The sequence below is a fragment of the Nanorana parkeri genome, unplaced genomic scaffold (assembly GCF_000935625.1).
Source record: "Nanorana parkeri isolate BGI_ZX_2015 unplaced genomic scaffold, ASM93562v1 scaffold83, whole genome shotgun sequence".
NCBI lineage: Eukaryota > Metazoa > Chordata > Amphibia > Anura > Dicroglossidae > Nanorana > Nanorana parkeri.
In genome coordinates, this window is record NW_017306351.1 from 640,758 (window position 1) to 653,364 (window position 12,607).

The following is a 12,607-nucleotide window of genomic DNA, read 5'->3' on the forward strand; positions in this document are numbered from 1 at the left end:
CCGATCCAGCGCTGACTACTCTCTCCCTCCGATCCAGCGGTGTCTGCATGCGGGTGCACGCGCCCATAGACTTACCTTGCGTCTCTGCTCGTCTCCCGGCCGAGAATCGGAACTGTGCATGCGCCCGCCCCAAGATCCTTTGCGGCCGCCCGAGCAGTTTCGGATGGGAGGGCGCAGCGATAACGAGGTAAGTTTAAACCTAGTTAAAGCGTTTTTTTTTTTACTTCTTCCCTATATCTACTGCTTGCTAGCAGTAGATATAGGCAAAAAAAACGGAGGCTTTAAAACCCCTTGAAAAAAATTAAATCAGGAGATAGTCCATAGTAGGGGTAGACCGATATGGGGTTTTTTTCAAAACCGATACCGATTTTGGGCCACCTTTCAGGCCGATAACAGAATATCAATACCCAATATTGATTAACATCCAGCTGCGGAATCTCGCGCTGGCAGCTGAACATAAACGGTAGGCAGTGGGCCTGATATCGGTCGACCCCTACTGATGGCATTGAAAGGGAGCCTCCGTGTAGCGTAGAGAGACTTGTGTTTGAGGTAATCTGAGGTGAGTAGCACTCTGCAAGCAAGGTGACTGATTGGGTTGGGTGTCCACATTGAATTTGGTGTCCACATAGATTTTGGTTGGACTTGTATATACACTCTGATTTTTCAAGATCTTATGAAAATATATCTGCATTGGGACCATATGATGATTATCTGTTTATAAGAAATTGAGTCAATATTTAACACTGGTACACTTCGGTTTTTTATGCAGGTTTGTGTATATAAGTGTGGCACATACATACATATTAGTGATTTACACTATATTTAGCACTTGCTGCTTTGTTGCATATCAGCGCGAGGTTATAATTTGCAAGGTTATAATTCTGATCTGCTCCCCGCTCTCCATCCTGAGCTCATTTGCCGTGGTCCCGGGTCCCCCACAAGAGCGGGGGACCCTGAAAACCAAAGCGGGGGGCAGACAAGATCGCTGCTCATTTTATACAAGTGATCCGAGATCACTTGTACTAAATGAGCGGCTTCCCTGATCTACATTTAGCTCTAAATGTAGATTTAAAAAAAAACTACCCGCCCGGCACGCGGAATTGCATGTCCCGAGTGCCGGTGATACGAATTTCACATCCCGAAGGGAAAAGTGAAGGTATGCGCATGCACGCACGCACACTCAGGAGACAAGGAATCCTTTAAAGGGCCAGCACCCATGTAGACCAGGGTTACCCGGTGGAAAGATATGGGCCAAGACTCACCCACCAGTAGCATCAGACACCCAACAAGGGGGGAAATGTCACCTTGCCTTTGCTCAATTTGGATAAGCATGCCCCCAAAGGGGTCTTCAAGAATGGGGTCACACCAGTGCAAATATGTTACTGCCCTTGACCCGTATAGCACCCTGTGGCTAACCCAACTACTTCCACATGGCCACAATAAATAAACCCCAGGAATACTGTCACACTAATGAACTCACAAGGAAAATTAGGGGTTGGATAACAGGCTAAGGAAAGCTTATAGACAACACTAACAGCCAAAAAGCTCTTAATTATATAGTGGGTTGAATAATAAAAACTTAGCCAGATCAAATCACAAGACTTCCCAGCTGTAAGAGCCATATGGGATCAGATCACAACACTTCTGAATTGATAGCACCATGTGAAATTTAAAAGTATGGTTGTGGTCATGATGCTAATTAAATGCCCCCTCCTTTTCCTTTAGTGTAAAAATGACAAAGCTAAATCATTTACCCATACTGACAGGTGGCCTTTCCTTGGCCCATCACCACACACATCTCTCCTGCCGCATCCTTGTTTTGGTGCCCTGTGGTACCGTGTTCATTTGGCATTGCTGAAGGAGAGAGGAGGAAGCTAAATTTCTCCCAGCTCTGTCCTTTCATCCAGCAATGAATCAGACAGACTACCTTCATTACTCCAGTCCAGATGAAATGCTAGAAATGAGCATGTTCCAATCAGCATTTAAATAAGTAGAGGATGAGTGTGGCTACTCTCATGGAAATCCTAGTCTCCTTTGTAAAATCTAAGAGTTCAGGTAAGGTTGCTTTTGTCAAATTGGGAAGCCATCATATCCTCCTGACAGGGGAAATTATTATCTTGGCATACCGTATATACTCGAGTATAAGCCGAGATTTTCAGCCCATTTTTTTGTTGTAAAATTAGGTACCTCGGCTTATATTCGGGACGGCTTATACTCGAGTATATACGGTAATTTTCAGTAACAGGGGGAAGCCAGATCCAGACATAGTGAAAATCAACACTTTTTTAAACATAATTATTGCTAAATGTCCCATTGAATGTTAGTAAACAGGTTGAGCCACCAAAAAACACAGATACAGTTACCTTATTAAACAGAAAAAAACATGACGAGAGGATCCCCTGAACCTGGTAACTAGTTTTAGGAGTAAATTCTCTTACACAGTCAATCAAGTTTAACTTTAGATAGACCAGTACACTGTGCATTACATCAGTGAGCTTGTTCAGGTTTTTAATTTTTTTTTCTCTCTACCTTGAGAACAAAATGTATAACTTACTAAAGACAGCAAGAACTAGAACTGTACCATCAGGTGAGATGTGCAAAAGCACCACTAATGTGCATGTTACATTTTACTGTCACAATGTAAACTACCTTTCTTTTTTATCTTCTGCTTTTGTTTCAAATGTTGCATGGTCCTCCTTTGCAGGATCATAATGAAGGGCATTCAGATCTCTAAAAAACAAACAAAAAAAATAAAATTAAAAAAATGTAGTGCCATACGGTAAGTATATTAAGGGAATTCAAAAGATGAACACATTTTTCTAGAAAACGATGCACCTTAACACTTTACAAATCTGCGATTACACAGAGTAGAACATCAGTCAGGACTAAAATGGCTGGTACACTTTGATTAAACTAATTTATGTTTGACTTTTCTTTTTCCAACTGTGAATGTCGGCAGTACCTGCACCGGAGATTGCAAATTCCTTCACAAAAGCAAAGAGCTTCAATGTTCTATTATTGTAATAGAGGGAATGGTGTAGCGTGATCATCAACTACTGGATAAAACTGTATCATGTATGTTGTGGATTAACAATGATCCTATTTTTTTTGTTAATGTTAAAATTTCTTCAAAATAAAAAAAAATAAAGAACTATAAAACGGTATCAGGTAAGATGGCTACAGCAAACAGAAATAATACAATGCTTTGCATTTTTGTAAAGATGTACTAGGAAAGAAAAAGAATGACATTATGCAGCAAATCAGCGATTGGTAGTTGTCTGGGAGGATACTGCTGTATAAAGTATGCAATTAGAAGTTTTTTGGCAGGGAGAAGATAAAGAGTACTGATCAGAGGTGTCAGATGCTCAATACAATTATGTAGGAGAGGTTCTACGGAGAAGCCATTTTATTTTCTGTGGCAGGGCTTCATTCTGGCAAAAGGTCTTCCTGCCTGAGGTAGTTTCGGCAGAACCATGAGCTCCAATAAGCATCTTGGGGTGATTTCAAGTTGCCTGTGAGGGGAGTAAGGAATGACCCAGACAACATTAGCACAGTAATTTCAACTTGCTTTGCTCCCCTGGTGAGTAAATGCTCAGTTGAGTCAAGTGTTCATGTTCCCTGCATTTCCCAACCTTAAAAGCATTACTGTCACCAAAACAGAACCTGTGCATATGAGTGTTCAAAGTAAACCAAAGCGTGGAGTTGGAATTAGTGAGAGAAAAGGGTCTGATGACCTGTGACAGCTTAAGATCTAGGAGACTGCTGTTAGCATGAACTAAGTTATGTCTATCCTCTAAGCAAAAAGAGTTCCTCCTTCATGAAAAAAGAGCGCTGGGCATTAGGGAGATCAGAAAATGCTTTCGAGCAGAGCAGCAACAAGCGAAATGACGCACTGTTGCCCAGGTACAAAATAGGCTCTGTGACAGGCTAGACCTCTGTCACCGTGAGTAAAAGCAGTTTGAGCACAGTTTAGCATGTAAGGAGTCCCTGAACAGGCATGAGGCTGGCAGGGTTGTGGATGGTTGTTATAAGTCACCTAGGTTTCTCACCTATCCTGGGTGACGGACTCCAGGGTTTGTGTCCCCTATGGAGAGAACAAGCTTTTTGTTTTCTCAGAGCTTAGTAAATTCTGTTTTGGGCCCTGGAGCCCGGAGGCCTTGTAGAGTTTTGGGTGGGATTAAGCCTACATTCCTAGGTCCATATTTTAGATGGTAGCCATTCCCCACAGATTTTGCAGCTGTGCAGAGGTTCTTTTGTTTGGGATCTAACTGAGGCTCGGGGCCCCTCCCCAGGAAAGCCGTATTGCAAGTAGGCAGCATGTGTGTGCACAGACACGAGGAGAGTGTCCTAACCTGCACTGACCACACTGACGCATGCGAGAAAAGGTAGTCTGTGTGGAGACAGACTAGATGGTCTAAGTCGACCAAGACTGAGAATTTATCTTATTCTTTGCGATGCTGCAAGGGAAACCTGATACAAGGAACTTTTCTTTTAAATAAAAGTGGGCAAAATAATCACTTAATATGCAAATTGGCAAGTTGACTGAGCCCTTGAAAGCTTTACCTTGGAAGCTAAGTCCCACATAACATGAAGGCATGCAAAGAGCAGAAATGAAGACTGCTGATCTTTGCTAAAAAGTAAATTCTTCAATGGTGAACTGTTTTGTACTATGCTAAAAGGAGCCACTGAAAGACACAGCACTTTATTTGTGACAGGTATGGTGTTCATGTAAGAGTTAAAGAGAAAGCAGCCCTTAAAGTAACAGTGCTACATTTTGCTAGAACTGCACAAGTGTTGCGGACTTTGTGAGTGGTGTGTGTTTCTGCAGGATGGGGCTTTCATAGAAGGCCACTGCTGCAATTAGAAAAAGTCCTGTGGCTTGAGGCAATTTCAGCACCCGGGTAAGCCCCACATGAGCCCAAACAGAATCTGCTAGTTTGGGAGTCTGTGGACAGGTGCAAATGTAATTTGGCAGTGGTGCAGAAAGTAGCTGGTGGCTGTCCTGAGTGCTGTTGCCTGCAGCAAATTGGGTGAAATTAGAGCAGCTGGCTATTTGCTAAGCATGCTGTCTGAGGAGGACTTTAACCTCCCTAAAAAATCTTTGAGCATATTGCTATGAGTGAGGCATGTGATTTCCCAAACTAGCAATATCCTTTTTAAAAGGTTCTTGGGCAACTTACTGAGTCAGAGAGGATGGTAGTGTATAAGGAGCATATTAATGCTCTGGGAGAGCACCAGGTTAAATGTTAGTTAAGGACAAGGCTACCACCATCTCTTAGAAGATCCCTTTAAAAAAATGTGTCCTCTAGAACTTCAGCCAATTGGTCTCTCCGTTAGCTATATACTTCTGTGAATCTTCTTCTGATGGATGGGCACAGAAACACAAGTAAAATAGCCTACATCTCTGTAAGGTGAAGCCAATAGAAATACCTGAAAGTGCGGAACATCTTAGCTCACTTCCTTCGAAAAGGTTTAAAAACATGACCCTTCCAAAAGGAAAAGCGTAAAACAAGCTACTGTTCCACATTAGTGATGGGAAGTTCGGATATTTTACATGAATTGGTTCATTTTGAACTGTTCATTCAAATGAACCCATTCATTAATTGATTCATCGGTTTACTTGGTGAATCTGCTGACAAGGAAGTGAACTGAAGCTCAGGAGCTGACTCAACCTAAAAGGGTTCAAGTATCAATCTAAATGAGGATCTCCTCTCATCCAGACTGTGGGTGTCATCTCTCTGCAAGGCTGTCTGTCCCTTAACACTGCTGCAACCGGACCATTGATTCAGTGTACTGTGTTCTACTGGATGACTCATGCTTCTTTGATTCAGTGTACTGGGTTCTACTGGAGGACTCATGCTTCTTTGATTCAGTGTACTGGGTTCTACTGGAGGACTCATGCTTCTTTGATTCAGTGTACTGGGTTCTACTGGAGGACTCATGCTTCTTTGATTCAGTGTACTGGGTTCTACTGGAGACTCATGATTCAGTGTACTGGTGTACTATTTTACTTTTAACTCAGAACTGTTGTAAGTTCTGATTCTCAGTGTAGTGTTAGCTGGCTGATTGGTTGCAGGGAGGGGCTGAGCTCTCTCACTCTATGATCATATTAGCAGAGCTGCTGTCCTATTGATTCAACACTGAACCCTTTCAAATTAAATGAGTTATCAGTTCAGGCCGATAGCTAATTTCATCCAGTTCACTGAAAAGAATCGATTCAAAAGAACAATTCTTTCATGAACTAGGCATCACTATTCCACACAGTCAGATGCCCTGTTGGACTGTTAGGAGGAGGTAGGATGATGTCAAAGCAGGCGAATCAGTTATGCAGAGGCAACTATAATGTATCTATTCCCTGAGTCTGTACTCAGCAAGAAACTAAAAGTCCCACTGTGGGTGGAGATGGGAAGAGCATATAGCACTTTGCAGCTCTTTCCATCTCCACCCACAGCTCTGCCTATACACACCTCCCACTTCCTCTATTTCACAATGCCTCATGGGAGATCAAGTCCGCTCTCTATGCCAGGATATGACACATGCATTGGTGACCTACATCTTCCCACTGGATGCAGGAAGGACTGATTTAATAATAGGAGGATGTGACATCACTGGCAGCTAGAAACGAGGATTATAAGAAAAGTAAGAACTTTTATGATAAATTGTTACAGCAGTTTGCTTCTTCTTGTGGTGGTGTGAATGGGTCCTAAAAAGGAGAAGTCTAATAAAAAGTAGAGTAAATGTGGTGCATGTATCCGACTCACATTTTTTCTGTTGCGCTCTCCTTACTTTATTAATTAGCTATCCTGCATTCCGCAGTTCAGCCAGTCAATCTAAAAAAGGTTTTTAGGTACGAAGATTTGAGGGCAGAAGAAAAGAGCACAGTGGAAATCACAGCAGTGTGAAGATGCTCTGTAGTCATCCAATATAGAAAGCAAGCGACACATCGGCAATAGTGAATATTGGCGTTACCATTATGGCTATTCAGTCTGAATAATACGAATGGTTTAACAGAGTTGCAAATTTGGAAAATAAAACAGATCACATTCTAACTTAGTTGTTTGGCTAAAGTTCTGCTTAAAAGGAGAACTATGGAGTCAGGGCTTTTCCCCATAGTTCTCCTATGGGTCACGGGAGAACACAAACTAGCGTTCTCCCGTGACCCAAAGCTCAGTATACCACGAGCTGAGACCCCGCAGCCTGGACGGATCCCGACAACACTGTCTGGATCCACCCAGCTGCGGGATTGACAGCTGGCTCTGCCTATCCAGAGGCAGAGCCAGCTGTGCCCTCCCCCGTCCGTTTCGCCAGTCAGCGCTGGAGGATCGGACAGGGGAGGGGGGAGGAATCCCTGCAGGGAGCCGTGAGTGACAGTCACAGCTTTTTGCAGAAATAGATCGAGAAGTGAGCGAGCGACGGTATGTGTTCGCTCACTGGCCGATCTACTGAGGCGACCTGTGACAGTTTCATTGCCACAGGTCGGCTCAGATTATGAGGCCGAGTGAGAGTCACTCACCTCATAATTCTCCTTTAAGTTGATTTACAATAAATAACTTGTGACTTACTTGAATTTTTTGCCTTTAGCTGCCTTTTTGCTTGCAGACTCTGGCTCCACATCAATGTTCATGATACTTTGCAGGATGCCAAGGTTTTTCTTCTTTTCAGCAGATAGGTCATGCTCCTCATCTACCTTTGATTGATTTGCCTCTGTAAGAACCAAAATCAAATGTTTACTGTAACAATTCTATATTAATTCAAAGTAAACCCACGTTCAGCAAGGAAAGTTACAAGACAGTGTCATATTTATTAGAATCATGAACAATTAGTTACTGAGGCTTTCAGTCCGGTGCCCGAGATACAGCACAAATCAGTCCTCTAACCTCATGCCTCCTCGGAGCAGACTGTGCATTGCTGAGGCTCATTGGATGCCTTGAATGGCTAACTCACCACCTTTTGTTCCACCTGTGTAAGCGAGACAAGTAACCTACCTATTTTTGGCTCTACTGCCTGTTTCTGTTGTAACACCAATTGCGCTCTGTAAACAGTTTCTCCTAGGAGAGGCGAGCACTCAGTCCTTAGTGGTGTCCTGGCCTGGTTAATTTTTAATGTATCAATGGACACCTTGAGCTATATTCATCAATACTGAGCAACATCTTATTGAGACGACTGCCAAGTAACAAATTATTATTTTTACACAAGATCTATATAGCATAAACAGTTTGCGTAGCATATTGATGTCTCTACAAATATCTACAGATTCTTCATTCTCCACTCAGTTGGTGTATTTTTTAATATTTGCCGTTTCCTGAGCTACGTGGAGCATAAAGAAGGATCTGCTAACTGACCGAGGAAAAAAGCGAAGTCTGTAACAACTTTTACAATTTTTCTTTTATTGTTTAAAAACTTTACTCAAGGGCATGGTTGCCCCAATGTTTTTCAATCATTGATTGTTTGTGCTCTCTTGTGGCCCTAGTGAACACTGTTGGCTCATAATCAGATCACCTTCTTTGGAGGAAATTTTAGGTCTATGGGTTATTTGCTTGTATTATGGTGAAGAAAAAAAAAAATGTTGTTTGACTATTGATTGGCATTACCTATTCTGTATCATGGGCTAAATTAAATATGGTACTACGCCACCTTAAGCGCCTAAAACCAAGACATGCCTCCCGCCACAGGAGACGCATCTCCCAGAAGTTGATCTCAAAAGAATGTTAAAAATGTGGGATGGGACAAAGGTGGTGTTCTTTTACACAAGTCTCTGTCATACGGTATACTTGTATCTAGCATTGTAGACACTAAGGACAGGGCACAGAGTTAGAATTTGCAGCAGTGTTCAACTCAAAGCATTTTGCATATACATTTTCTACTTCCCTAGTGCCTTCATACATGCTTACTTCCAAGAGGTCAGTTCTTGGATATTACAAGATAATGCTCATAATAAGATAATAAAAGGTGAATTCAATTGTGTGATGAATGTGGATGAAGACAGAAAATGGGACTTCCGGTTCCAGCGCCTGATGTAGCGGCAGCAGACTTGAGCTCCCGCGCGCCCAGGGCTATACTTGATATAAAATCATACACCGGCACGCCGAAAGCTACCCATAGCCTTCTGGAACACCTTACTCTCGTCGGTGACGATCCCCATGGATAAATTCCTGGCGAGGCGACGCTCTACACCCCGTGGTAAAGGCACCCCGAATCGCGGCAAAAGACCGCCGCTCTCCAAGATGGCTGACGCCTCTGGGAGACGGGACATCAGCGCTTCATCCGACGAGGACGGGCCGGCGCAATCCGAGCATGGTCTGATCGCAGCTGAAGTGGCAAAGCTGCTGAAACCGACCATCCAGGATGTAGTGCAAAAAGCGGTCGCCAAAGGCATACAATCACTGCGACACGACTTACTTAATCAGGCCCAGAGGATCTCGGAGGCAGAACACCGCATAGTGCTATTAGAAGAGGGTACCGAGTCCTCCTCCTCGCAGCTCCACTCTGCTAAACGAAACATCCAACACCTTTTGGATCGGGTTGAGGACTTGGAAAATCGTTCCAGGCGGAACAATCTACGCATTATTGGACTCCCGGAATCCTACCACTCCTCTATGTTGCCAACTATATGTGCCCACAACATTCCGGACCTGTTGGGCCTTCCCGCCCCCTGCAAAGTGGAGAGGGCCCACCGAGTAGGCCCCAATACTCCTGACCGAAAAACACCTCGACCGGTCATTGTACGTTTCCTAGATTACAATGACCGCCTAGCCGTCCTTCAAGCCTTTAGATCCAAGAAGGACCTTCATCTGGATGGCAACCGTCTTCTCATTTTCGCTGATTACTCGGCCGAGGTAACAAGGAAGCGGAAGGCGTTCGGGAAGGCCTGCTCCCTTTTGTTTCATAGGAAAGTCCGATTCACTCTAGCTTACCCGGCCAATCTTCGCTTTCAGTCTCCGGATGGAATCCAGCGCTCCTTTCAAGACCCGGATGAGGCACTCATCTTCCTGGACAACATGAACAACAGAGCCTCGATTGCCCCGGAATTACCATCTCCTAGGCCCCAACGCCCGGCTACTCCTGCCAGAAGACCAGCGACCCGCCTCCCCATGACTCCATCGGATTCGCCTTAATTGTACACCCGCGCTCTACTTCTTGCTGGATGCATCCAGCGCGCACTTACCTGCCCTTTCTACGGGATATCCACCATCCCACCAGGCTTTTCGGCTGCTCCTTAGACCCACTTGACTCGTAACCCATCAGCTCATCCGGAAAATGGACCGGGGCAACTGTGAGTACATACGACCTTCCCATTGCAGTATGTTCGCCCCCCACAAAAAGAGACTCAGACTTACCTTTGATTAGAATTACGGTTATGTTTCACACGCCCTACTTTTATTTTATTTTATTTTATTTTATTTATTTCATCTTTAACTTTATTTTAGTTTCTCATGCCAGCTTTGATTATATTTTTCACCGTCTGATTGTATTTCCTGTCTGTACTCACGCAGCCTAGGCTGGGCCCCTGCAGCCTGTGGTTCACAGGAACATGCCCTGGGTCAGCGGAGCACCCATCCAAGCTCTGCAACGCTCTCTAGGAAGAAAGCGAAGTCACGTACTGATTGCTCACGGTTTTTGTTTTTTATTTTTTTTATGTTATTGGTTCCACTATTGCATATTGTCTGGCCCTGCTGGCCTCACAACCATTGTCCCTGTTTGTTATAGCAGACCTCAGGTGCCCTCCTTTGCCACACGAGGGAACCCCCTCCTTCGCTCCTCCCATGTGCTCTGCCTCCTTGTAAAACACCCTACATGCCAGTGCACTCAGCTGTCCTCAATTTTCTCTCTGCTAAGCATTTATGCACCTTTGGCCAAAATTATGTCAGACATCTTTGTTCGTACAATCCTCATTATAGCATTGTGTGTTCCTTATAAGTACATGAATATGCCCCTATGTCCCAAACGATTCGAGTGATCTCCTGGAACGCTAATGGCCTCCGCTCACCCGCTAAGCGCATGATGGTGCTTAGACACCTTAATAAATTCAAACCCGACATAGTCCTACTGCAGGAGACGCATCTTCCTCAGCAAGATGTGGCCCGGTTACGCAAACTGTGGGTGGAAGAGGTTGTGAGCTCCCCTGCAGTAGGGAGAAAAGCAGGAGTAGCCATATTGTTCCACAAATCTCTCAACTATACCATACTGCACACGGACACAGACCCGGAAGGCCGTAAGCTGATGGTGAAAGTTAAAATCCACGACAAAATATTTTCCATATATAACTTTTATTTTCCGAACTCGCCTACAGCTACATTCTTCCAGGAAACCATTACATGGATCCTCCGGGATACTAATCCACACAAGTTCCTGGGAGGAGATTTTAATGCGGTTATGGTGACTGACGAAGATAGATCGGGAGGGATTTGCCATCACTTAAGACTCACCCCTCACCCGACCTACGAACTTGGCCCAATTGTCCACAGCACTAGACCTAGTTGATGTATGGAGGGTCCGCAACCCACTGGAAAAGGAATATACTCACTTCTCGGGTGTCCACAAATCATTCGCCAGAATAGACTATTTTCTGGCGTCGGACTTGGTGGATGCTCTGGTTGACGAAGCCCGTTTGTTGCCCATAGCCATATCAGACCACGCCCCCATACTCCTCCAAATACACTCCTCTCTCCCTAAGGGAGATGCGTTTATATGGCGCTTCCCCTCTCACATGTACAAAGATCCCTCCTTTAAGTCATTCCTGTCGGATGCTTGGTGTGAATTTCAATCATTCCATGATCAATCTGCCCACAACCTGACTCTTCTCTGGGAGACCGCAAAGGCGGTTCTCAGAGGCAGAAGTATGTCTTATGTAGGTGCCAAGTATACCAAAGCTCGATTTCTTAAAGCTAGCTTCTCTCTTCGCCAAGCCCAGCTAGCGTTCTCACTACACCCCTCGCCGGGAAACAGTACGGCTTGGAAGGAGGCCAAGCAAGACTTTGAGCTTTGGTCTGCCCAAAGACAGGCATTCTACCAGACTCAGTCACAATTACACTTTCATAAATTATGGAACAAGCCAGGCAAACTGATGGCCAATTTGACTAAACCAAGGTCTCTTAAATCCCACATCTCCTCCTTAAGATCAAAGGAGGGTATCCTTGCCACTGACCCCAAGAGCATTAATGACATTCTGCAGGACTTCTATGCTGGACTATATTCCCCATCCCCGACTGACACTACCCTGGGTGATGCCTTTCTGTCCTCAACGGCCCTCCCGACAATTTCAGAAGCAGACCTTTTATGTCTTAATGCAGACATAACACAGGAGGAAGTTACACAGGCCATCAAACACACAGCCAACGGAAAGTCACCGGGTCCTGATGGGTACACTTACGAATTCTACAAACTCTTGCAAGACCAGGTGACTCCTACACTATGTGATGTTTATAACACCATATGGCAGGGAGGAGCATACCTCAACACGGGGCGGGAGGCATACATTAAAGTAATCCCAAAGAAGGACAGGGACCCCACTCTCCCGGACTCTTACCGCCCAATATCTCTCATTAATACTGACGCCAAGCTACTCTCCAAAATTGTTGCGGACCGGCTAGCCAAAATTCTACCACAT

The 12,607-nt window shown here is 44.5% G+C and overlaps 1 protein-coding gene across 1 annotated transcript in view; it reads right to left on the reverse strand.

Annotated features, from left to right (window-relative positions):
* NOL8 (nucleolar protein 8) overlaps positions 1-12,607 on the reverse strand; it is a 45,147-nt gene that overhangs the window by 11,734 nt on the left and 20,806 nt on the right. Inside the window, exons 10-11 of the mRNA XM_018552288.1 lie at positions 7,563-7,704; positions 2,650-2,730 (exon numbers count right to left, since the gene is read on the reverse strand). Coding sequence (XP_018407790.1) covers positions 2,650-2,730; positions 7,563-7,704 — 223 coding nt within the window. The remainder of the gene's footprint in view (positions 1-2,649; positions 2,731-7,562; positions 7,705-12,607) is intronic.